The 25,747-nt window shown below is 51.1% G+C and overlaps 1 protein-coding gene across 6 annotated transcripts in view; it reads left to right on the top strand.

Moving 5' to 3' along the window:
- Positions 1-25,747, top strand: part of LOC135245464 (signal peptide, CUB and EGF-like domain-containing protein 1) — an 86,706-nt gene that overhangs the window by 43,695 nt on the left and 17,264 nt on the right. For all 6 annotated transcript variants that reach the window (XM_064318505.1, XM_064318506.1, XM_064318501.1 and 3 more), the window contains 2 exons: positions 8,642-8,758; positions 19,180-19,302. In XM_064318505.1, coding sequence (XP_064174575.1) covers positions 8,642-8,758; positions 19,180-19,302 — 240 coding nt within the window. The remainder of the gene's footprint in view (positions 1-8,641; positions 8,759-19,179; positions 19,303-25,747) is intronic.

Below are 25,747 nucleotides of genomic sequence, written 5' to 3'. Positions count from 1 at the left end.
TGTGTTTCCTCAAACCCACACATCCTGCAGCTTGGTTTTAATTCACCTCATACAGTACATAGGTGCCCCCCTCCACACACACACACTCGGATACACACAGACAGCCCATTCCCCCCCCCCAAACACACAGACTCATTCTCACGCACACACACACACACACACAGCACTCATACTCATATCCACACGCACGCACACACACACACACACACTCTCTCATTCTCACACACTCGGATACACACACAGACACCCCATGCCCCCCCCCAACACACACAAACACACTCATTCTCACACACACACACACACACACTCATTCTCACACACACACAGACTTGTTTTGAGAGGTAGCAAACAGTCGTGTGTGTTTGCGGAATGCTACAGCTGCATGATTGACAATAACAGGGCCGCTCCGCCTTCGAGACGAGATTAAAAAAAACGATACAAAACAAAAACAATGAGCGAGTCGGGACAAATCGAGCGAGAGGAGGCGAAGGGCGATGAATAGCGATCCGTCCGCAGCTTTTTAAAAAACACGCTAAGCCCTCGCCGCTGTCCCGTTCCCGAACTCAGACGGCGGGGGTCGGGGGCGCCGGGTTCGTCCTGGACGGGCACACGACTGCCTGGCACGCCCGGCCCCTGTTTAAAGAGGCCCTCTCCCTGCCAAGTTCCTCCCCGCCCCGCCCCGCCCTGCGCAGGCATATTTGGAATGGGTCGCGTCACGTGACCACTCCGTTAGGGAGAGAGACTTCTCTGATTGGTCCTTCGCTGTCATACTCGGGCTGGCACTGACAAGTCGCCCTGCGTGATTGCCATTGGTGGAAGTGGTAATTATGATATTGATAATTAGATCACTAATGACGCGTGGGCACCACGACGTGTCCCTGCTAACTATTTTGCGGCGAATAAAAAAACGCTATCACCGTCAGATCAAATGAATTTGCAATTATTTGTAAAGGACATTTCTCACAGAATATTTCACAGCAGACTGTCATAAAACGTCCCAGCAGAAACACACTCATGAGGACAGTTCCATAGTAACTTCGATATTCATTAATCGTCAGATAACAGCTTATAGCACCATGTAGCGCATTTCATTTGACCAGCCCTATCTCTACAGTTATGAGGACATGCCCAGTATCATTCCAGTACCAGCCGCATTATAGCAGCCCGTTCCTGCTCTGCGTGGATACGAACGAGTCCACACATGCTAGCTCCTAGCCGCTGTAACGCTACATGAGTGCTAGGCTCCAGATATCTGTACTGCTGGTGAATGAATGAATGAATGAATGAATGAGTGAATAACCCTGTCTCGTGTCATGGTCGACAGTAGTAACGCACACCCGAATCACCACAGTGCTCCTCCTCTGATGAAAGCAAGAGAAGGCATAGGATGATGGAGTGAAGCTAGCGATCGGATACGTGTGGCCTTTTTTTTTCCAATGTGCAGCGGCTGAAATTACTTTAAAAAAAAAAAAAATACATTTAATGTTCTGTGCTTTCCAGCTTTCATTGGATAAGGTGCTGAACTGTAGTCAGAGCCAGGATATCCCACATAATCAGTCATCTTTAATTCTTTAATTTGTATTTATTTTATTTTAGTTTGCTGTGATCCTGGCTTGTCTGAAGGAAGTAACCGAGCCACTAACACTACTAATGACTAATCCGCTAAACTTGGTCTTAACTGCGTCTCTTTCAGTCTGGGGAGTCTTTGGGCAGCATTTCTTGTTTTGGTTCTTGGTCTCCTAGGCATTTTTCACTTATGAAAATCAGTGCATTTTTTTACTCTTGGTGTAGTCAGTCATCGGAAAGATTTGTGTGTGTGTGTGTGTGTGTGCGCGCGCGCACGCAGGTGCATGTGTGTGTGTGTGGCTGAAATTTGGACCGAATGGGTCAATTTAATTTCTACATTTGAATGTTGCTGGAACAGATGCGTATGAAAATGAATCGGTGTACAGAAATAGAGTTTAGATATGAAACATCTGTAGCTTTTAGACTTCTGGCTCCAGTCGCTAATAATAAAATTATCTGCAACTTCAAAAACTTGCCCTGGTCACACGCGTCAAACCGAGGGCTGCCTTGTTGACTAAAAAAACAGATGCTTCGAGCTAATGGAATAGTAGTGACTAATTGAAGATGCAAAATGCACAGAGTTGCCTCTTTCAGTTCCGCCATCTTGTTTATTCTGAGTCATTGCACAACAGTCACGTCCTTAAATCCTCCCAACACCTAGAACTCCTGGCAGCCTTTCTCTCTACCACACAACCCTCTTATGGTGCAACCCACTCGACATTGCAACAACAACTGACTCCTGCAACCAACTGTCCTTCTGATAGAGACCTTCATGCCGTCGGCCATCTTGTCAGGTTGAGATGATCTGTTGCACAGAACCTGTGTATATAGCCCTTTGTTTTCCATGTCTGCATAGTGACTGCTGAGCGAGTATTTTAATATATGGTTAGTAACCAAAAATTTTATTCCTCATAGTGACTTTGTTGTAATGTGTGAAATATCGCTGAGTTAGAAGCAAAAAGTTTTAAATTACTTGGAGCAATAGCTTCGGCTGGTAGTTCTCGCATTCGCCCCATTGCATAAACTCATTTGCACCCAATCGAGCTGTTGACATAGAAAGGGGGAAAAAAGCGAACGTTTGTGCTTCAAGTGTGAATTGAAGCTACTTCGAAAATAAGTAACGTGCGAATTCAAGCCCTGTAAGTCTTGGGTTTTTATCTTGGGGACCGGACTTCCTGTGCGAATAAGAGCAGGCTTGGGCTGAGCGCCAGTCTGTTTCATGGGCCGCTCAATGTGCTGACTGGGCCACGATGGAGCCGCTGGTGTGTGATTATATTACATCACTTTACATTACTTTACATTACTTTACATTACAGGCATTTAGCAGTAGCCGTTCTTATCCAGAGCGACTTACACAACTTTTATAGTTCCATCCATTTATACAGCTGGGATATGCACTGAAGCAATGCAGGTTAAGTGCCCTTTCTCAAGGGTACAATCGAACCTGTGACCTTCAGGTTGCAAGACCGGTTCTTTACCCGTCATGCTGCACTGCTGCTGATAGCGCCGCGGTAAACGGGTGGGAGGGGAGAGAGCAGGGAGTTTAAACGGTCGCTCCCGGGCCCAGTGCCACCGTGTCCATCCTCTTTGTGAAGAGATCTTTAACTGACGCAGCGCAGTAATTTTCTATTGGTCATCAGCCCTGCGTTTCAAGGAAAATTTTCACTAATATTATTTTGCTGTTCATTCAGAAAATGAAAATTCTTTTTTTTATGAATGCCTAAAATATCCTACACCACTCACAAAAACTTATATATAATATTCAAAAATGAACTTTTGCTTTAAGTGGGAAAAAATGCATTGCCAGCTCTCAGGGACATTTTAAGGAAGGGGTATTATTCAGATCGAGAGAGAGAGAGAGAGCACAAAGAGGTGTTTCAAGGCTATGGCCATTTAACAATTTGGGAATTTAAGGAATTTTGGGTAAATACGCCCCCCATGTGCTGGACATGTGTGATTATGGTGCAAAAACCAATCGTGATATATTGACCTCCCCGACAGAGACCAAATAAACGGTTACACCTAGGCGCAGACGTATCTGAGCTGTGTCTTTCTGAACGCGGTCCTCCCTGACAGCTCGTTTAGGAACAGAAATATCGAATAAAGCGTATTTCTGTTGTGCAGTGAAAGCAAAGCCATGCAGAGCCGAAGGAAAGGGCCAGTGTGGGTGCACACACCTGATTCTACTAATAATCAACCACTGGAGTCGTTGCTAAGCGACCTTGATTAGTAGAATCAGGTGTGCGCATCCACAGTGGCCCTTTCTGGATAAGACTGGGGACTCCAGCTCTGAAACACGAAGAGCACCTCATTAAAAAAAAAAAACAGCTTGTTAAAACTGTGGGATTGCAGCTGAGTTTGGAATGAAAACCAGCACACAACAGTGGTCCCCCCGGACCGAGTTTGAGAACCACTGCCCTACAGGGTTCAGGACTGTCCCAGCATGGGCTGAACATCACCTGTACTCAGGTTTTTAGATGATTCAGTGACATAGTAAAAGCAGACGTACTGTGAACCCTCGCTGAAACAGAGGTGGGCCCACAGGAGGACACAGGTGTGTGGAACAGTGACGCGGCCTCAGGTGATGCATTTTTATTTCTTTATTTGTTTATTCTTCTTCTGGCCGCCGGCCAGCAGTCGAGTAATCCTCACCTGTCACCGCGAAGAGGCTCCGACTGTTTCCCTGGCGACGGATTTTAATCCGTCATTTTTAATTAGCGCCCTTCTCCTCCCATGTGTGTCTCCTGCACCTCCTGAGGAGATTTGGGGTTCCCCCCCCCCCCCGGCCACTTCTGCCAGACAGGCAGCGTCTCAGGCCACGCCCACCCTAAAACTGGGGTTCCTAAGCCTTCAAGCCATTTTTGTGAGAAAATATATTTTTGAATACATTTCTTCTTTTATTAAAATGTAGCCCAGCATATGTTCATATATATATATATATATATAATTATTATTTTTAAAACTCAGTTATGTTTATACTATGAAATATGTAACAGGTGCAGTGTTTCATGTAACTACCACGAACGTCACTGCGATGCGTATTATTTATGCAGTATAGTAATATGTTTTGACCCACCTCAACCTCTCCCATACCCTCCAGTTTGGGAACTATGTCTGATAAACATGCACTGCCCCAGAAATTCAGTCCCTGAGGACATTCTGTGCCTGGGGGTGTACAGTCTCAGGCAGCATTAAAAACACAAGGATGACCTGTTGTATTCTCCTGTTCTATTTTAGTCACATTTTAGTCATAGAAGTTAAGTGGAGTCACGTAAATGACGTGTGTGTAATCATTCATCAAAATGACATCAGATGCATAACACTCCATGAAATAATTCTGCTTGCAATACTGCAGGGATTTCTTGCAGTGTTCACATATATAAATGAGGTGGTATCAGATACAAATATGATTTTGGACAAGGCCCTGTTTCTTTATACAAAGATATTATAAAGAAAACTGTCAGTTTGTGAGTTCACACGTTTTATGTCAAAAGTAGCATGGAATGGTCCTGGAAAGCTATTCAGCTTTGTTTAAATACAGTTTAAAAAAGAATAGCGGTTACATTTGGAACCACTTTTGCAATGTTATTAATGATAATCTGCAGGCGATGTTAGCATTGCAAGCATGTTTTCATGCTCGGGACATTTTTCCATGACAGTTGCAAAAGTTTTTGGCGAAACTGGGGAGAAAACTGGGATGCTCCCCAAGGTTCTTGTGCAGTTTCGCGGTTTTCAGGATACGGTGCAGTGCCTTGAGTTGAGGCGGGGGGGAACGCATTTTGGGGGCAGGTGATATCGGGAGCTGAGATGCGGAGGGGGTGGAACGTGTCAGCCGTGGGATGTGCGTTTCCCGGAGGGGGGGAGTGGGGTGGGGTTGGGGGGGGGGAGTGGGGTGGGTGGGGGGCCGGTAGGGGTTGGGTTTGGGTTTGGGGGGGGACAGGTCCAGCTGGTAGAGAGCACAAGCCGCAGGACTCTGTTCACAGCGCGCTAATGACAGGGCCCTTCGCTCATTATAAATCATTCCGAGCTGTAAAGATCCAGAGATGACTCGGCGGCTAGCGAGCGCGCTCAGCCCTGCAGCGGGAGTGCGCTGGGCTGTAGCGCAGACGGCGTGCTCCCCGCAGCCCCCTCTCCCGCTCCCTTCCGCCCTGCCGCGTTCGGGCGGCCTCTCCGAGTCATTTACGCGACTAGCTGCCCGGCGCGTGGCTGTTCGACTGTCCCGGGCCGTCTCCTCGCAGTCTCTGTGTGGTCACCGTCTGCGTCCTGTCTGCGCAGCCGTTCGCTGTCTGCGCAGTCTCTGCGTGGTCACAGTCACAGTTTGTAGATAGGAGAAATGACACAGCACCCCAACAGTCAGCCTTTGAAAACACCAAGGTGGCGTGTACCGAGATGTTAAAGTCCTGTTGTCATTTTGGAGGAAAGTCTTCCGCGCAGGTTTGTGTTCGTCTGCGCGAAAAGCAGGATTTTAGTTTCTCAGAAATGGCCGCACTCAATCTGTCAGGCAGGTTCAATTACGTCCCACGACAACAGGTGTTTCACGCGCGAGAGTCCCTCGCTGGAGACTCATCTGTCTTTTCTCTCGATTGAACAGGTCTCCTGAAACCCCACCATGAGGCATTCCGTCTCGGCGACTAAATTGCAGGGTGCAGACCTCATCGCCAACCCAGGAACGCGGGCAGGCGCAGCTCCTGGTCTTACCCGGATCAGGGATGTTAGGGAACCTAATGGTTAACGGAAACGGACAGCACAGCCTTTTTTTGGCACTGCATTAAAAACCCCAGAGTCAGACGTCTGGAGAGAAAATAAGTTTCTTTAAAAAAAAAAAAAAGCTTGTTCTTCAGAGTAAATGAAGCGGAGAGCAGCGGGATTAAGTGCGGCGGCCGAGCTGACGGAGGTGTTCTCAGACGCCACGCCCGCTGGAGCTCGCCGTGCGGGCGGCACGCGTTCGGGATCGACGCTGGTCAGCTTCCTGACGCACGCAGTTACCGTTTTTTTTCCCCCAGTGAAAACAGAAAGAAAGATACAAAAAAAAAAACCTCGCCTCCATATTCGGCCATTTTGGCTCTTTTTCACGCCGCGTGTTTCCCGTGCCGTGCTTCGGCTTGCTTGCTCTCCGCGTTAACGGAGTCGGCTCCAGAACCGGATCTGCCCTCTGGTCAGAGAGCGTTTATCTGCATTTACACAGCCAGTGGTACCAGCGGGAACCGAGGTTTTTGGAGGTAATTTGCTGGGAAGAGGGCCATGTTGTTTTCATTTGTACTTGGTTTACTCACAATAGAAAAGAAAAGTATCTGGACAGTGGAGGTGATTGGATGGCAGATGTCTCAGTGAATCATCTAATGGATGGATCTCAAACTCTCCAATCTAATGCAGGCATCTCAAACTCAAATCGAATTTGAAGTCACTGATTGGCTAAGTAGTCTGCACACCTTGTTTCCAAGCCATAATTAGGCTGCTGATTGGAAGAAAAACAACAAAAAAAAACCAGCGGAGACTCTCCAGGTCTGGAGTGTAAGACCGCTGTTGTAGCGTCTGATACAGGTCCGTAAGCAGAGCGCAGTGTAGTCCAGCGGGGGACGGTTAATGAGCGGAGATGGGGAGCGGGGCCGGGGGGCCGATGCTGCGGATGGGAGAGGCTCAGAGGCTCTCAGGCTGATGGATGCCCCGGGTCCCTCTCTGAGCGGCAGTATCCTGTCCGGCCGGGGCAATTTAAAACGGGGAGCGCGCCAATTTCATTTGGCCTCGTTTGTTTTTCTGTACACTGCCCCTCCTCCCTCCCACACACACACACACACACACACACACACACACACACACACTATCCACAACACGCACTCATCTGTTCTCTTGTTTCCCTGCAGACCTCTCCTTTTAACTCTGTTCATTCATTTCCATTTCAGTTTCTGATGCTAGAAGCTAAGAAAGGAAAACAAATCCAAATCTCACTCACCTATTCCCTTTTTACAATTAATTCCTCAGTTGTGACAGGCCTTCAGTGGTGGGTAGTTATGGTTGCCTCAGGTCAGCCTTCAGGGCTTCCATCCAAAGAGATGAGCCAACACTACGGGCCCTTCATAGAGCTTTGCTGGTCAAATGGGGTGAGCCAGGGTGTTTGGGAGTAGCGGTGAGTGACAGAGGTTCTGTGTGTGAGAAATGTTAAGTGTTGGGAAACCAGCACAAAATGGGGGATCACCGCTTGCCTTTTAAACCTGGTATTGAGGTACGCCGCTGTATCTGAAGGATTGTACACCGTGTTGCAGTCCTGATTCCGTTGCATCCATTGTGGCTCTAAATGCAGACTCCTAACGCATACTGTAGTTCATGCATGCAGTAGTTGAGGCAACCCTTATCATTACTTAAACTAATTTCTACTTCATTTATGTAAAAAACAATCATAATCTGCTCACTCTGTTTGTAGAGTAGCTTGATTTTAATCACTTATTTTCTGTTAGCTTATTTTGAAATCTTTTGTTCCTGTTGCATTATGGGTAAATTTGCCTCGAACCCTTTTGATTGGTACTGGGCGACGCGTGCTTTGGAATGACCTGCAGTGTCATGCGTGTGAATATACACGTGTGCCTGTTGGATGATTCCAAAGCCACATTACAGGAACTCTTTTTATTCTTGTTATTGTTTGCTTCCTGTATTTTCCTCCCTGTTTGAAATGAGTCTTTATGGCATTTTCACTGAGACAGGGGGCCACCTCTCTACAGCACACTTTTGTCGTTTAACACAATGCTGCTCACAGGGCTACTGTTTCTACACTGTTTTTGAAATGCTTTTAAAAAGAGACCCGACCGAGAACCTGAGATTTTTGGGTATGTGCTTATTTTTATTGGTCACCAGTGGGATTATCTGAGAACTGAAACTGTCAATCAGAATTCAGATTTTTGAGACTTAACGGAGCGGGAAGTAGGGAACAGGACTGAGCGTTTCATAAAGTCTACTGAATGTACACCGTCTGTACGGAGTGCAGGTGTGTATATTTAATATTTATGCACAAGGTACGTGAGTCATAATTGTTGTGTGTGTGTGTTCATTCTGCTCCCGCCTCCTTGCTTCTCTGTTTGCCCAGAAACCTGTGCGGTGAACAATGGCGGGTGTGACAGGACGTGTAAGGACACGGCCACCGGGGTGCGCTGCAGCTGCCCCGTGGGATTCACCCTGCAGCCTGATGGGAAGACCTGCAAAGGTGCGTGTGTGTGTGTGTGTGTGTGCGTGCGTATGCACACGCCTGTGCAAGTGCATGTAAGACATAGTGTCTGAGCATGTGTCTGTGTGTGTCTGTTTGTGTCCGTATGCACACACGCAGGTGTGTGTACAGGTGTCTGTGCAAGGCTGAGTGTCTGAGCATTTGTGTGTGTTTATGTGTGTGTGTGTGTGTGTGTGTGTGTGTATACAGGTGTGTGCGCGCTGCCACTGCATCAAAGTGCTCTTTGAGAGTTCTGGGTGACTTTGGGTTTGGCGGAGTCCGTCGCCCCGGGTAACCGCGGTCCGTGCGGTCCGCTCTGAGCCGAACGCACGCCACCGTTTCACATCAGAGAAGCGCGTCTCCGGCCCGGTCGGGTCCTGTCCACCACGGCGTCTGAGCGGTCACGGGCGGCCGGCCGCGCGGTCCGGACTGATCTGGAGCCAAAACCAACTCTCCCGCCACGGAACGGCCCCCGATCCCTTTTCGCTTTTTTTTGCCTTTTAACGTTGTTTTCCTAGCGTTCCACTTCCGAATTTCTTCACTGGCACCGATAACATCCCCCCGCCCGCCTCTCCCCTTGATTCTCAAAGTCAAACTCCAGATAAATGGCCTGTACACAAAATAGCACAGGGTTTTCTCTAAATAAATAACTGCACTCAACAATTTGACCTCCGGGTCGCTCAGTGGAAAATAAAACAATTTATATGCGGCGGTATGCGCTTGAAGGCGGCCTTGTTAACGTCAGAGCGCTGAAGACGGAACAGATTGCGGAGCGCGCAGCCCCTGAAGGAACCGGCTGAGCTGAACGCACACGCACTCAGGACTCACACAGTCTGGGTCTGTTTCCCAGGAAACGTCGCTTTCTGATAGTCCCGTCCGAAGACTTTTGATCAGTGTTGTGCACGTAAGCGAACACAAGGTCTGCCATTCCGGCTCCTGCCGGCTCCATTCCGGCTCCTGTCGGCTCCATTCCGGCTCTGTCCGATCGCAAATGGCCGTGACCCAGATTTTCCTCCGTTTGTCTTACTGTATGCGAGGTGGAGAAGGCAGAAATAGCAGGAAGACATGAGGTAATGGGGGCTTGGTGCAGCTAGGTGATTGGTTGGCGGAGGTGGGGTTTTTATCCTACTCCCCCCCCTTCTTTAAAAAAAAAAAAAAAATCGCACGGGCGGAGGGGATAGGTCAACTCCACGTGCACCGAAGGCGCGTGCGCGAACACGTGAGGGCCCGGGATGGCTCCGGCTCCGGCGACGCGGCATGGTCATGTGACCCGCCCGCCTCTTCCTGGGTCTGGAGTAGAGAGAGGAGGAGGAGGAGGAGGAGGGGGGACGCGGCGCCGTCACGCGGGCGGAGAATGTCGCGCGTACGTGCGGAGACGCCCGGGGCGAGCCGTCTGGGCCCCGCCGCGAGACACATGGGCAAACTTTGGGCTGTTTGGACAGTGAGGCCCACCGGCCCCCGCCGGCCCCGGGCCCCCTCGCGCGTCTCACGCGAAGAGATCGCCCCCTCGCCGCGCTGCTCGCCAGTGCCAGCGCTGCGGCCGGCGGGAGCTGCTCCTGTCCCCCTCTCCACTGAGCGCGCATCATCAGCCTTTTTATTACCCCAAACCGAGTGGACACTTAAAAGCATGTCTACTATTCATCTCCGAACAATGGTAGTAATTTAGATTAGCACTCATCTTTTGAAATCATTACGTAGAAATCCAAGGGCGTGCTGTATTGAATAATTATTCCTGCAGGTAGATCTCGGTTTATTTTTATATGATGTGAGGAGACACAGACGATTGGTCCGGAGGACGTTTTCCTCAGAAGACGATAATATTTAATGGATGCTGCGAGAAAAAAAACTGGACACTAGCCTTACATTACAGTCTGTGAAAATTATCGAGTCAGGCTTCACCTTTTTGAAGAGTAGATTTTTTGGAATGGTTTTTATCAAAATTGAAAGTCAGTGTTCTAGAGCTCCACTGCGTTCAGTTACCAGTGGTGACTGTTACATCAGCATTAGAAGGTTCATTTAAGAACACTGTAATCGCGTTTTGTGATCTCACACCGTAAAGGGTTAACTCCGCTGTGTTCCTGCAGGAAGTGCAGTGGCATGAGCCTGTGATTAAGTGGCACGTTTGAATGAATGATATATGCGGTAATACGCGCTGATGTAATGGGTAAATCTAGGGCCTGTGTTTTATTTCTGTAGTCTACCACCGCCACCCCCGCCCTTTCCGCGACTGCCCCCCCCCATCCCCCGAAGCGGTGTCTTCTTCATAAATCCACTTCCATTATCCCTCCAGTCAGGGAAAACCGCAGAACCTTTTAGCACCTTTTAGGAGAGCTGGAGCGGAGTCTTAAATACCTGCTGGAGCTCGGAGGGCTTTCAAGGCCTCAGCCTATTATGAATAGAGCCGAGCGCACGTCACCCTCGTTTATTTACGAGCGCTCGCAGCCCTGCTCCCGCTCACAGACGCTTTACCGAATCGAGCCCCCCCGGGGTGTGGGGGGGGGGCGGTTTTTTACGCCATGGCGTTTCGGGACGGCGACGAGCCGATCCCGGGCTCCGAGCGGGGATGAACTTTGGGGGGAAAAACATCACCCTTTCTTCCCGTACCTGGTGCCGTCATGAGGACTCAATGTCAAGTTCAGCCAGACCCACCCCCCCCCACCCCCGTTCCCCGTCTGACTCTGACTTGTGTCCGGACAAGACTGTGTCTGACGAAGAAAAATGCCTTTTTCTCTCCTCTTGTTCCGGTGGCTGGCGGGGGGGGGCCGTTGAGTGGGGAAGACGGATGGACGGGCAGCCTGTGACGGGCGGTGAGGCTCGGCCCCGCCCAGATAATTTCACTGGCCCCCCACCTCAGGGCTCAGTAAATTGTGTGTGAGACGTTCGTCCCTTCTGGGATGTGACAACCCATTTATCACTACAGTGAAGAAAGGAGAGAGAGAGAGGGGGAAACTTACCTGTCTCTCCTCCACCTGACCCAGAAATGTATAAGCATGCACACAGTCATATACACGCGCTCACACGCACACAGTCACGGATACACATGCACGCACACAGACACAGACACGCACGCACGCACACAGACACACACACGCTCACACACACAGTCACGGATACACACGCACGCACACAGACACGCATGCACGAACACACGCACACAAATACAGACACACATGCAGACACATGCACTCACACACACACATACACAATTCCTGCCAGGCCTATTAAAGAAAGTTCTCCAATAGCTGCGTTATTATAATAAAGCTCATTATAACAGTATAGGCTCTCTGACTGCATGTTCACTCAGTCATTTAATAGCCCCTGAACTTGGTTTCATGTTGGCCGCGTGTAGCGCTTCCCATCCCAGTGCATCTTCACAGTGATCCGCAGCAGTCAGTCTGCTTGCTCCTGCTGCTTCAGCCTCTCCTCTCCTACCGAGTGTCGCCCCCTCTCACAGAAACAGGGCTTCCCCTCCCTCCCCTGCAGCTTATAAAACAGCAGAAGCACTCAACGCCCGTGTCCTCCAGACTTCTGCTTCTCCTCAGAAACGCTATTAAAGCTCCTGATTTAGTTCAGCTGTGCCGTACGCGTTGAAGGCTCTGCGCTCTGTGGCTGCTCGGGGCTCCGAGCCGGCCCTGTATCGTAGAGAGATACCCTCCCACACAGCACTGTGGCTCTACGGCTACAAGATAGGCCCGTGTATATTATGAGGATACCCACGTAACATTTTTGTGCGTATGTGTATACTTATCTATTCGTACACACATATGCATAATTTGTTTTATTTTTGGGTTGTCTCGGCCTTGCCTGATACAGGCAGGACGCCTGGTCTTTTCTCTTTGGAGCCTTGTGGTCTGGGGCTTGGGGCTTGTGACCAGGGCCTGTCACTATGACAACAGTGCAAACAAGTTGCTGGGACAGTGACTTGTTGGGGGGGTCCTGCCTCTGTTCTGCGGTGTCAATATTGCTAGTGCTGAGGGGTGGCAGAGCGGTGGGGAGGTCAGAGTTCAGAAAGCGACCTTTGACCCTAGGAACCTTGTCTTCAGTCGCAAAGCTCGCACGAATATCACCTTTATGTGCCTGATGTTCCGATGGGAAATGTCTCGAGGGCATCGGGGAACAGGATCTCAGTCACTGCAGGACTGCGTGCGATTTCTCAGGTGACAAGTACGTTTGTTAGCGGCTGCGTTAGCTGTGTGGAATGTCGTGTGAGATAAAGATGAGCTGATTGGTCATGGCCATTACGCATCACAGCCATTGTGAAGCACGGTAGCTTTGTCACCCGATACAGAGCCGTTGATGGAGGACCCTGCGCTTTTTCTTAATGCGTTATATTTGGTAATGACAGGGAGGGCGAGCGAGAAACGACCGGCTGTAAAATAGTTACGCCGCTCGCCGGGGTCGGGGTGAGGGAGATCCCGCGCGGAGAGACGCCGCTCGTTACGCGGCGCGGTGCGTTTGGCGGTGACATCACGCGCGCCCCCCCTCGTGTAATCGCCGCGGCGCGAAGCTTTTCCCCGGAAACGTTTGAATCCGAGCGGTTCGATTGAACTCCCCCCCGTGGTCTAGCCGGGCAGGACACGCCTCTGCTCCCGCTGACGGACGCGTTAATGGAGGGGTTGTTTTATTGCAGGGTTTGCATGTAGGCCGAGGGGAGAGAGGGGAGCGGAGGGGAGGGTAGGAAGGGGGAGAGGGGGAGAGGGGGGAAGGCGATCCTGAAATGTTTCCAGATGTGTGATTAGCGGGAACATCTGCGGCGGCGTGGGCTGGAGATGAGTTATGCGGTGCATCACGCGCGCGGGCACCTGGGGCAGGTTCCCCCTCCTCCCGGCCCACTCCTTCCTCCCCCTCCCATGGGCCAGCACAGGCAACCCTCCCTGTGCTCGCAGCACTGGCTGCTGGACCGCAAATCCCAGCATTCAGCGCTCTTGCACGAGTCCCTCTTCTTGGGTCAGAATGAGGGTCGCTGCCAGCCTGAATAGCCTTCAGCACTGTGACATCACAGTTTATCTTGGGAGCCCGATCAGCGAATGGATAACAGAATGGCTCCTCACTGCTCCTCTGGTCTGTATCTCCTGGTTTTTTTTCGGTTTCCCTGGTGCGTTGTAAGGCCGTTGTCAACCCTGCGACGTCTTGCACCCGTTGTGGAGGGAAAAGACAAACCCCGTCTGCCCCGTCTGCCCTCCTGTGGTGTGGTCTGCAGCCGAGCTACACAGCCCCCCCCGCTGAGCTTCTCAATCATGGCAGGATTGCACTCTGATTGGACAAACCGGAGTACATACTGTAAGAGTACAGTGCAATTCAGCGATACTCCAGCTGGGACAGATCTTTTAATGCGCGAGTGGCCACCGTCCAATAAGGAGTCCCGCTTTCGTGGAACAGGCGCGTACGCAGGACATCTGTTGCTTGGAAGCCCCTCGGTGCCGTGCTCCCCTCCCTCTGTGTACCTGCGTGGAAGCAGCGGACCGTTCCCTGAGAAAGATCAGTACGAGCCGCGGTGGATATTTATACGTCTCGCGACACAGCCAAAGCCTCGTAAAGCAGTCTTAAATTCCTCTCTGTTTGCTGTAACGGCGAGCTGAACAACGGCATGGCGATAATATTTATTGGGTTTCCGGAGAAGGGCCTTCGCGGGAACATTCAACAGCGTTCACCTCGAATGACGCACCGGTCGTTCATCATTTTGTCCGCTTGTTTGTTTCGTTGTGTTGAAGAAGAAAAGTCCTCCGTATCCCGGATTAGCCGCTCTTATTAAAAATAATACACTCTTGCGAAAAGCCTAATAAAAATTGGAAAGCGGAATCTTTAAAAAAAATACCCCAGAGTCTCGAGTTGGCCGTTTCTGAGGGATTAGCGGGCCTGGTGCCCCGTTGCACAACGCAATAAGTGCTGCTCTCCATTTGAATTTATTTTTGTCTGGTTTCCATAAATATATTACTTTTCTTCCTTTAAAAAATAACTCTAAAGGGAACAACCAAAAGTAACAAGACAAGCCTGCTTATCTCAACTCAGTCTGTAGTTCTTTCCACCCCCTGTGGAACTGTAGGACTGATTGAAGTGCGCACCACCCTAGGAATGTGTTGTGGGGCTGCTGGGTGGCTCGTCCCGTTAATGCACTGTCTCAGGCTCGCGCCAGCGCTGACTGTGTTATAGCAGCATCCAGGGCAGTCACAGTCACTGCTCTGGTCATTAGGGCAGTCACAGTCACTGCTCTGGTCATTAGGGCAGTCACAGTCACTGCTCTGGTCATTAGGGCAGTCACAGACACTGCTCTGGTCATTAGGGCAGTCACAGTCACTGCTCTGGTCATTAGGGCAGTCACAGTCACTGCTCTGGTCATTAGGGCAGTCACAGTCACTGCTCTGGTCATTAGGGCAGTCACAGACACTGCTCTGGTCATTAGGGCAGTCACAGTCACTGCTCTGGTCATTAGGGCAGTCACAGTCACTGCTCTGGTCATTAGGGCAGTCACAGACACTGCTCTGGTCATTAGGGCAGTCACAGTCACTGGTCTGAACAACAGGGCAGTCACAGTCACTGCTCTGGTCATTAGGGCAGTCACAGTTACTGCTCTGGTCATTAGGGCAGTCACAGTCACTGCTCTGGTCATTAGGGCAGTCACAGTCACTGCTCTGGTCATTAGGGCAGTCACAGACACTGCTCTGGTCATTAGGGCAGTCACAGACACTGCTCTGGTCATTAGGGCAGTCACAGACACTGCTCTGGTCATTAGGGCAGTCACAGTCACTGCTCTGGTCATTTGGGCAGTCACAGTTAATGGTCTGAACTACAGGGCAGTCACAGTCACTGCTCTGGTCATTAGGGTAGTCACAGACACTGCTCTGGTCATTAGGGCAGTCACAGACACTGCTCTGGTCATTAGGGCAGTCACAGTCACTGGTCTGGTCATTAGGGCAGTCACAGTCACTGGTCTGAACAACAGGGCAGTCGCAGTCTGTCGGCTTGAGCGGCAGCTTGACTTTGTGTTCTGTTGCAGGGCCCGTGCTCGTCTTCAAAATTGGACATTACAAATTGGGAGAAAATACAGACAAAAAATAAAAACAAGAAATTTTTCTTCAGGATATTTCCTGAGATATTCTGAATCGGGGCATCTACCAAATAAACACTAACAATGATAAAGCTCTGCCTTTTGCCGACAAGCAATAAAAATACTGACTCAATCCTGTCATTTGCTACCTTATTACAAAAAAGAAAATCCTGATAATTAATTCTGCCGTTCTCTTCTTTGCCCCTGAGGGCAGTTTGATAGCGTGTTCATATTTTTTTTTTGGTGTTTATTTCACTGGCGGCTGCGAAGGCGAGCGAGCGTCTGGCGTAACTCATTAAGCCCCCGTCCTCCGCGCGCGCGCGCGCGCGTGTGTGTGTGTGCGCGCGGAGCCGTAATTAGAGCCGGCTCGCTAACGAGCGCCTCTGTCTGCCTGGCTGCCCGTCGGGGGGAGAGGAGGATGATCGCCGGGCTTCTGCCTCCGCCGATACGTCTGCAGTCAGGCTCACGATAGGCAGCGGTGCGCGGTGCGCTGTGTGAGCAGTGTGTGTGCGTGAGCGTTCAGCTCCACTGAAGTGTCAACACTGTACTGGACTAAATCAGATCTGCTGTATAAGCAGTGTATTGGACCTAAGTCAGATCTACTGTATTAAAAGTGTACTGGACTAAATCTAATCTATTGTAGTAACGGTGCACTGGACTGAATCAGATCCACTGTATGAACACTGTACTGGGCTGAATCAGATGCACTGTATAAACACGGTACTGGACTGAATCAGATCCACTGTGAGGCTACAGGAGGCCGGTAGCAGTGTGTAGTTAGACCACCGTGTGGCTTCTTTACTGCCCTTCATAATCCCACAGTCTCCGCACTGAAAGAGCGTACTGCAGCCTGGCCACAGCAGCCCTGTGGAACCTCTCTGTATTTACAGTACCTGCTGTGCTAAGGCTCCATTAGTTTGGCTAAGGGGGGCGTTGGGGCAAACGCGGTGGGGGGTAGTATCATCTTTTAGTGTCTGAAATGTGGTTTTATTTTTTGTGTCCATCTCTCTCTTTATCTCTCTCTCTCTCTGTCAATTTTATCATTTCAAGATGCTGAAGTGCATGTTATTTGTTTCCGCTGGAATGGCTCATTATGGCCCGTCGGAACACCATGCTTATTATCCTCCTGTTTTTCCAAGGAGGTAATTAAGGAGAGAACGCCAGTGCGGGGATGGCAGTGCTTGTGGGTGTTTGATTGACAGTTGTGCATTTTTTTGTGAGCTTGCTGGGTAGAGGGGAGGGGTGCAATCAGGAGGACATGCAGGACACATTTGGGAAAAGGGGGTGGTAGGGGGGATTTGGGAGGAATGGTAAGAGAAGAGATGCTTGCTTATCTTTCACTTCCACTGTTTTCGAAAAGGACTAACTCCCTTTAAAGAGGTGTTCAAATAAGTCAAATAAGTTTAAAGGAGGTGGCCCTTGACCTGCTCACAAGCTCTCTCAGCCAATGGCACGGGCCGCTGAGGGGGTCGGAGGTCGTCGGGTCATAAAAGGAGGCAGCGTTTCCGAGGTGAGGAGGAGACAGACAGGGGAAGCGTAACGCGTCAGGGGATTAGCCGGCAACATTTAGCGTGCGATGGCTTTTGCGCGTGGGCGAATAATATCGTAACGCCCCGTTCCACGAAACGGCGATTAGGAAATATCGCGAGCCACAAAAATAGCAATTATTAATTAAGAGCCAGGCGATCGGCGCCTTTCAGCACGGGGGTAAACAGGGATTAGCGTGTAGCAGGCGTGACTGAAGAGCGTTGTTAAACACGGATTCAGCCAGGGATTAGTCAGCGGAGGCGGTCCAGTCGGGAGCCAAATAGGTCAGCCGAGCGGGAAAAGGCAAGCAGCCGCAGCGGCGAGAGCCGTTCCTTCGTCTTTTATTCCGGTCCCGATTTCACCCATATTCTCTCTGCGCGAGAGGATCTTATCGGGTTGGTCCGCGGAGGCGACGGAAACGAGGGGAAGGGGGGTTCCCTCGGCCCCCCCGTCCGTTTAAATGCGTTTAAGGACGTGGGGTTTAACGCGAGAGAGACGTTTCCCCCCTGTGGGAGGGGTGAGAGGGGGAATAACTGCCAGGAGCCTGGGAAAGGGGGCGGGGCTCGTCCCACGGGGGGGCGAGCACACAGAGGGGCTCAGACGTTTTGTTTCCCGCCGGCCCTTCCATTGTCGGGCCCCGACGGCCCCCGCGGCCCCCGCGGCCGCCGAGCGCCTCCCCTTGGCAATTTTCCCATGCTGCTTTGTGCTCCACTTCCTCCCGGCTCAAAGGCTTTGGCTAATCTCCGGCAGTTTTCATCACTTACGACACCAATCAAAACGGGCTTATCCTGTGTAATCTGCCACGCCATTCTCCTCCTACTGCCCTGCCCCCCACTCACCCACCCGTCCGTCACACGAGAATATTACACCGCCCGAAATTACCCCCCCGCCACCTTCCCAGAGAGGAGGAGTGGACGCCCGGGCCGGGGTGAGAGGGGAAATGTGCGTGTGAAATCAGAGCCTCTGACAGACAGCAGTTTGGCGGGCTCTGCGGTCACGGGGATCCCGAGCGCTCATTGTTCCCTGTACGCGGCTCCCGCGCCCGCTTTGCATTGTGGGTCGGGGGGGCGCAGACCGCACCGCGGCTCTGAGTGCTAGTGAATGGGCGCACCTGGCGGACGGACAGCTGCGCTGGCGGTTATGGCTCCGCCCAGGGGGCGGGGCCTGTGCAGGTGACTGGCGCTGCTGTACTCCAGGTGGGCCTGGATGGTGAGCTGGGACTAGTAGTTCAGTCCAGTAAAGCCTCAGTCCACCACAGGCCTGGTCCACTACAGGCCCGGTCCAGCACAGGTTTGGTCCAGCACAGGCCTGGTCCAGGACAGGCCCTGTACAGCTCACCATTTTGTGGTTGATTTTGTGTTTGCACTGAGCAGGAAAGTAACGGAGAGAATGAAATCAGGGCTACAATGTGAAAAATGATAAAAATCAATTGGATAAAACACATTACGATACAGAACATAGGTGGGATACTGAATACAGGTGTGAACAATGAAGCACTCTGTGGTTTCTAGTAGTTTTACATCTTCAGGCTTATTACTGGGGAGGTGGAGCAGGTGCATTTTGCTGGTTTAACCGCACTGAGGAGCTGCTTTTATTCAGAGTCGAAGGAGTGGGCTGTCCGTGCCCACCTCCACAGCCTCTCCACCCCGTCCGTGGGCTGTGCCATAGAACAGGAGTACAAGTACAAATCCATTATTTGCCATTTCTGGAGACTTTTTTCAGGAAATGTTTGATTGTGCTGTGCTGTCCACTGACCAATTCAACTCAGCAGGGACATAATTCATCTGACTCATCTCTCTCTGTCCCTCTCTCTCTCTCTCTCTCCCTCTCTCTCCCCCTCTCCCTGCAGATATAGACGAGTGTCAGGAGAACAACGGGGGCTGCGATCACTCCTGCAGGAACACGGTGGGCAGCTTCGAGTGCAGCTGCCAGAAGGGCCACAAGCTGCTGACCGACGAGCGCAGCTGCCAGGGTGAGTGACAGCTGTCCGTCACCTCCAGGGACACGCCCCCCCCCCGTGGCAAAGACACTTCCCCCGGGGACTCCTCCGAAATAAATAAAAAACAAGAAGCAACTCCCTCCTCCGCGCTCGATATGCGCTTCGATTCAACTTTAAAAAGCGTTTTTTTTTTTTCTTTTGCTTTTTTGGAAACCGTTCAGTCAGGTTTCAAGTTCACCTTCAGTTCAGTTCCATACTTGAACCAGAGGCGTCTGAACGAGGCCAAGGGGTCGTGAACTTACACGTGCGATTGTAAAAAAACTTTTTCAAAGTGTCTGTTTCACCTCGGTTAGGGGCCGTAAACGCCCCAAAAAAAAAGAAAAAAATCCCAATCCGGGGGTTATTTACGGCCGCTGAATGGCGGCTCCAGATTACAGGCCGCGGCGGGACGCCGGGGGCGGGGGCCGCGCTCAAAGAGCAGACCACTTTATTAAAGCTGGTGCCCAGGAGTGCTTTTGTCATCCGTCCAAACTCCCGCTGAACGCCCCCCCCCCCCCCCTTTTTGTTGCTCGCGCCCCCCTTTCTGTTCCTCGAGCGCATTCCGGGGTAGCCGGGGCGCGGCTAAGGAGACGTTAGCCTGCGTTAGCCTAGCGTCTTCACCGCGTCTTCACCTCTCTGTGGTATCGGTCATGATAACTGCTTCATGCCTGCCAGTAGCGGAGGGCTGCGTAAGAAACGCTCTCTGCCTCTCTCGCTGTAAGCTCGGGTTTGCTCCGCCATCCTCGTCTGGGTACAGAACCAGAACCGGGCATAGCCCTCCGCGCAAGGCCTACGACGCCCGCCAACATACCCACCCGCCAATCGGAAATAGCGTGACAGGAAAGGACTGCGTGTTGGCCTCGGCCCGCGAGCCACATCCACAGCTCTCAGTCCAGCACCCCGCCTGCGTGGCGGAACATTCCGGATCGGCCGGGTAATGTGCCCTGGCCACGCTTCAGAGGCGCTGGTAGTTTCCTCAGAGCTCCCCTCAAATAAATTTATAAGCACTCATAAATTTATACAGGGTCGTAATATCCTGTGCGACTTCCAGACTCGTCAAGGCAAGGGCAATTAACTCTGTTAGGCGTGAGGTCACACGTGATTAGAATGCTCTTAACTGAACATTCTAATGCTGATGTCACAGTCACTACTGGTAACCTAAAGCGATGGAGTTCTGGAACACTGGCTTAGAATTTTGAAAGAACGTTCCAGAAAAACACACTCTTCAAAGGGGCTAATCTACAGCATATGCTGCGGGGCTGAAGAGAGTGCGTGTTCAGTAGTTACAGGGTGTTAACACGTCAGTGCTGAGATGTAAGCAGACGGTGCGGCAGTAGCTGCTTTTAGTGCCTGCGTGCAGCGTGTATTAGGAAGCGTGAACACGAGGGAGTCCAAATATGAAAGCAGTGGGTTTGGGGTGGGGGGGGGGGGTGATTAATCACCATCAGTGGCACCAGTCCAACAGGCCTGCCTGCCAAGTGCATAGCAGTGTTGTGCTAATTATCCCATTAAAGCGGCATGTTGTGGGATTTGAGAGGCGGCGGAGGCTGCGACTGTTCGCCTCGCGCCGGTACCCTGCGGACGGGACCGGGGGGCGGGGGGGGTGGTAAAGAGAGCACGCCGCACCGTCCCGCCGTTCTTTCAGTCCCCTGGGGGTCGGTGATGACGTTACACCCGCCCCCCCCCCGTCCCTCCCGGAGATGCGGCTATAATATTCTCAGCTTCTGCGCGAGTGTGCGAGTGTGCGAGTGCGTGAGTGTGTGAGTGCGCGAGTGCGCGAGTGTGCGAGTGCGCGAGTGTGCGAGTGCGCGAGTGTATGAGTGTGCGAGTGCGGCTCCGCTCTGGTGGTTTGCTCTCAGCTGCTCAGGGGTGCTGCGGTCCCTTTTTTAATGGCCGTGTCTGTGTTATACGCTCTGGCGGTTTTGGCGCTTACAGACGATGCGCTCTTCGGGGGCTGCCGGGGCGGGTCATCCCGCTACCTCACTGCCTTATGGACATGCCCATCGACTGCACATTGCCACACCCGAAGGTGCTATTTGGATTCCACGATTAGGCATCTAATAATTGTATTAATCTGAGGGTTAATTGAATTAACTTTCACAGCGCCTTTACCCGATCTCTCTGCGAGCTGCAGTCGAGACTAAAACAGTGGATACTCCGGAGGGGAGAAGGCTGACCTCCTATGCTGGAGGGTTTTTTTTTTTAAATATACGGCGAGGACAACGCTGACATCCCCGTGAGCTACCGTACGGTACGCTGCCAAGCACGTGTGTTAAATACGGAGAGCAGAGAGAGGGCTCGCTGCGCAGATGTTTTTTAAAAGATATGCTTTCTCTCCTTTTGTTATTTTCACCACAAAGGGGCCTCGCGTATCATGTCTCTGTGAATATTCCGGTGCTTTCCGTCTCCTCAGGACCTGTGCACGTGTGGAAAACGAAACCGTATCTCGTGTCGCGGTTCGTTCGCGCTCCGACGGCTGCAGGAGAAGGTCGTTCTCGCTGTCCGACGGCTGCAGGAGAAGGTCGTTCTCGTTGTCCGATGGCTGCCGCTCGTCCGTCGTCCCGTGTAAGCCGTGCGGCGATAAATGAAATGAGAGCGTGGCAGTAAAAGCTTTAGTGCGCAGTTTATGGGTTTTGTGGCCGTAAAGCTGTGTGTTTTAGGAGCAGGGTCGCCTGTGGGTTTAATGTTTAATGTGCTTGTGGGTGATTTGTTAAATAAGCGTTCGGGCTCTTTCCTGCAGTGAACGTTCGGCTGTTTTTTTGTTTTTAGAAATGAACGCTGGGAGCACGAACACCGCCATCGCCGTCGCGGTGAAAACAGCCAGGCCGCGGAACTGAGTTGATTCTGCGTCCGCGTCCGGGGGGACGGGTTCCGTGAGCACCGCTAGTGGTCCGTCTGAGTAGCACGCGGTCACGGGTTAGATTCAGGCCCTTCTTGCCTGCAGGGGGAACGGAATCGTCCGCGTCAGTGGTTCATTACGAGCCCCGATTGACGAACGCAGCCCGACAGTGGACGATCGCTGAGGAAAAAAAAAAGAATGGCCAGAAATAAAGGTAAAAAAGAACCCGTGCAGCAGGTGAATCGTCCTGCAGAGACGGGTCCTAGAGGCGAGGTCCGAAGGTCCGCTCACTGCCGGAAAGGTGTTGTCGTATGTAAAAGAGGGGTGGTCTCTGCGTTAGGGGTGAGTCAGCGCGGACGCTGCAGGGCGGCTCGGGCAGCAGCGTGCTCCTGCAGTCCCCCCACAGGGCCCGGGCCTATCAGCTGTCAGCACTGTGAGACAGAGAGGCAGCCTGCCCAGGGTGACAGATAAGTAAACAGGACAGCGTTGCCTCCTCAACACACCCACACTCGCACACACATCACATTGCGCACACACACACACACACACACACACACACACACGTTGGTCTGAATGTTTCAGTGTTCCAGTTAACCTCGAGAAATGGGCAAGCATAAATAACTGTTTGCCGTCCATTTTTTTCCCTCCACTTTTTGCATGAAGATTTTCTGAACATTGATTCAAGTGGGCACTGCTTTGCCTCAAGTAAATGTTTATTCTGAATTGGTGAGGAAAGGTTCAATTAATAATAGGTGGAGAAGAAAGATTGTGTGTGTGTCTGTGACTAATTATAGTGTGCAATGTACTTGTACAACGGTGCACACTTGTATAACTTAAAATAGGCTACTCCCAATTACTGCTGACATTCATACTGAACTTACAGGGCGTGGGAGGGGGTCCAGTGATAACAGTGGTGTAGCGAGCGATTGTATAATGCTATTATTAGCGTTGATATGACAGTTTCTGTCATTGTTGCTGTTACCACAGGTAGCTATAGCAATTATTCAGATTAATCTGCATTCACGTTCAAGTACAGTTTTGTACATATGCTTTGACGATAAGTGTATTTCATAGCACTTTGAATTTGTGAGAGAGATACAGAGAGAGAGAGGGAGAGATACAGTAAGACAGAAAGGTACTGATAGAGAGATATAGATGAAGAGAGAGAGATACAGATACAGAGACAGATACAGAGGGAGAGAGATATGAACAGAGAGAGAGATACAGATAGAGGGAGAGAGATACAGATAATGAGAGAGAAAGATACCAATAGAGATAGATGAAGAGAGAGAGATACAAATAGAGAGGGAACGTTACAAAGCGAGAGAGATACAGATGGAGGGCTGGAGAGATGCAGATAATGAGAGAAATAGAGATAGAGAGAGGGCTATTTTTATGGACAATCAGAGGTGATTTACAGCAGGCAGTCTCTGCATAAACGTGCTCTAGACTGGGCTCTAATGTGCTCCAGACAGAGGGCTCTATGGCCTCTCCACCCCCCCCCTCCCCCCCCACCCCCTTCACAGAGAGATGGCCTCTCTCATTCCCTGTGACAGCTCTGGCATGTTCACATTCACTTCCCATTTCCTCCAATTACTGTCTCTCTAATGGGAAACAATCCCAGCGTCCCCCGCGCTGGGCCTGCTCTCCGGCTGGCCTTCGGTCTTCTCCTGGGTCCTGGTTTACAGTACTTTTTTACTGCGTAGTTCAGCCTCTCCTAAGCCATTTACGGGACCTTTATGTTTGAAGATGGTGTACCGTGGTTCCTGCTGGTTTTTTTGGCTCGTCCAGTACTCCATCGCGAATGTCTTGAGCGTCTTTTTTGGAGTATTTTATCAGCAACTTTCGAATGCGGGGGCTCTGCCGAATTCTGTCTTGCGATGGGACCCACAATTCCATAAAAAAAGTCAAGGAACAGAATTACTTTTCAGAGCCGTATTTTTTTTGGGTGCGGGTAAGCTGTAGAGCGTCCTGTTAGTGGAGTGAAAGGCGTTCCGCTCGTGTTCGCTGCCAGGTAAAACTCCCCTCCGGCGCTGATAGTCAGAGCCAGGTCAGGGTATCTGGTGATGCGCTCCGGGGTATTTCTGCCTTATGAAGTTAAACTTATTTCGCTGAGAGCTGCCTTTCCTGTGAAATATCATGACTCCGGTCTTTTCCTGACCACTGGCAGGGCCCAGATCTGGCAGCACTGCTCTGACAGACCCAGGTTCTCTCTCTCTTTCCCTCCCTCCCTCCCTCTCTTCTCTTTCTCCCTTCTCTCTTTGTCTGCGTATCTCTTTCTTTGTATCAGTCTCTCCCTCTCTGTATCTCTCTCCCCTCCCATCATTTCTCACTCATTCCCTCCTCTCTCTGTATCTCTCCGTATCTCTTTCCCCTCCCTCCCTCCCTCTCTCTCTCTCTGTATCTCTCTCTTTCTCTCTCTGTATCTCTCTTTCTCTCTCTGTATCTCTCTCTTTCTCTCTCTGTATCTCTCTCTTTCTCTCTCCGTATCTCTCTCCCCTCCCTCCCTCTCTCCTCTTTCTGTATCTCTCTCTCTATCTCTATCTCTCTCCCCTCTCTCCCCTGCCTCTGTAATGTCACAGTGTTTCCCCTGCTCTGTCATGCTCAGGGTGTGTCAGTGTCTGACCCTGTCAGGGCGTCTCCGGGGACCCGCTCCGGTCCCATGGCCCGCTGCAGCGCACGGCTCGTTAAAAACCACTTGGTTTCCAGAGAGACAGAAGAGCCGTAAATCAGCGCGGGCGGCGCTGGCGACCAACGCCGGGGCTCGGGAGGGTTTAAGAGGGCCCGAACCGATCCCGCGCACCCCCGCCTGTCCCCGCGGCCGCGCCCGTCCCGTCCCGGGCTCGTCCTGATGTCACACCTTTTAAGGAGTGACATCACAAATATGTGATTAGAGTGTTGTTAACTGAACATTCTAATGCTGATGTAACAATCACTACTGGTAACTGAAAGCAGTGGGGGTTTAGAACACTGGCTTAGTGTCAAAACCCACTCGTCAAACGGTTAAAGGAAAAGTTCAGGTTAACCATACGAGCAAAAAATATATCTATTTGGTGTGGTGTATATATTACCATAATCTACTTTCAATGTACAGCTAAAAAATTTCAAATGATGTCTGTTGAACTGCCTCGTTTCAATTAAGAAGACAGAATTACAGTATTTAATCTCTGGGGAACTGCAGAAGACGGTCTCTGAAGTGCTGTTTGTTTTTCTGTCTCGTGAGCGTGTTTACCGAGGGTCCCTGTGGGTAATGAAGCAGTTTATTTTCATCCCGGCCCTGCCTGTCTGTTTCAAATGCGAGCTGGTTATTGCATCCTGTCTAATGACTGTTTCAGCTGCCCAGCCTCTCTCCTATCCATTTCATCATTTCATTTCTCTCTCTCTCTCTCTCTCCTCTCTCTCTCTCTCTCTCTCTCTCTCTTTCCCTCGCTCTCTCTCCCTGTTCTTCACTCTGCTTCATGATAAAATCTAATGGCCATTCGGGGAGAAAGCGATCGACGCTCAGCTCTGGACATGTTTAGGAGCGAGCAGTGTAACGGAGCGTGTGTGTGTGTGTGTATGTGTATGTGTGTGTGAGACTGTATGAATGTGTGTGTGGGT

Source organism: Anguilla rostrata, chromosome 19 (genome assembly GCF_018555375.3).
Source record: "Anguilla rostrata isolate EN2019 chromosome 19, ASM1855537v3, whole genome shotgun sequence".
NCBI classification, from domain to species: Eukaryota; Metazoa; Chordata; class Actinopteri; order Anguilliformes; family Anguillidae; genus Anguilla; species Anguilla rostrata.
Note: the sequence above shows the minus strand (reverse complement) of the source record. Positions and strands in the feature narration are given on the sequence as shown.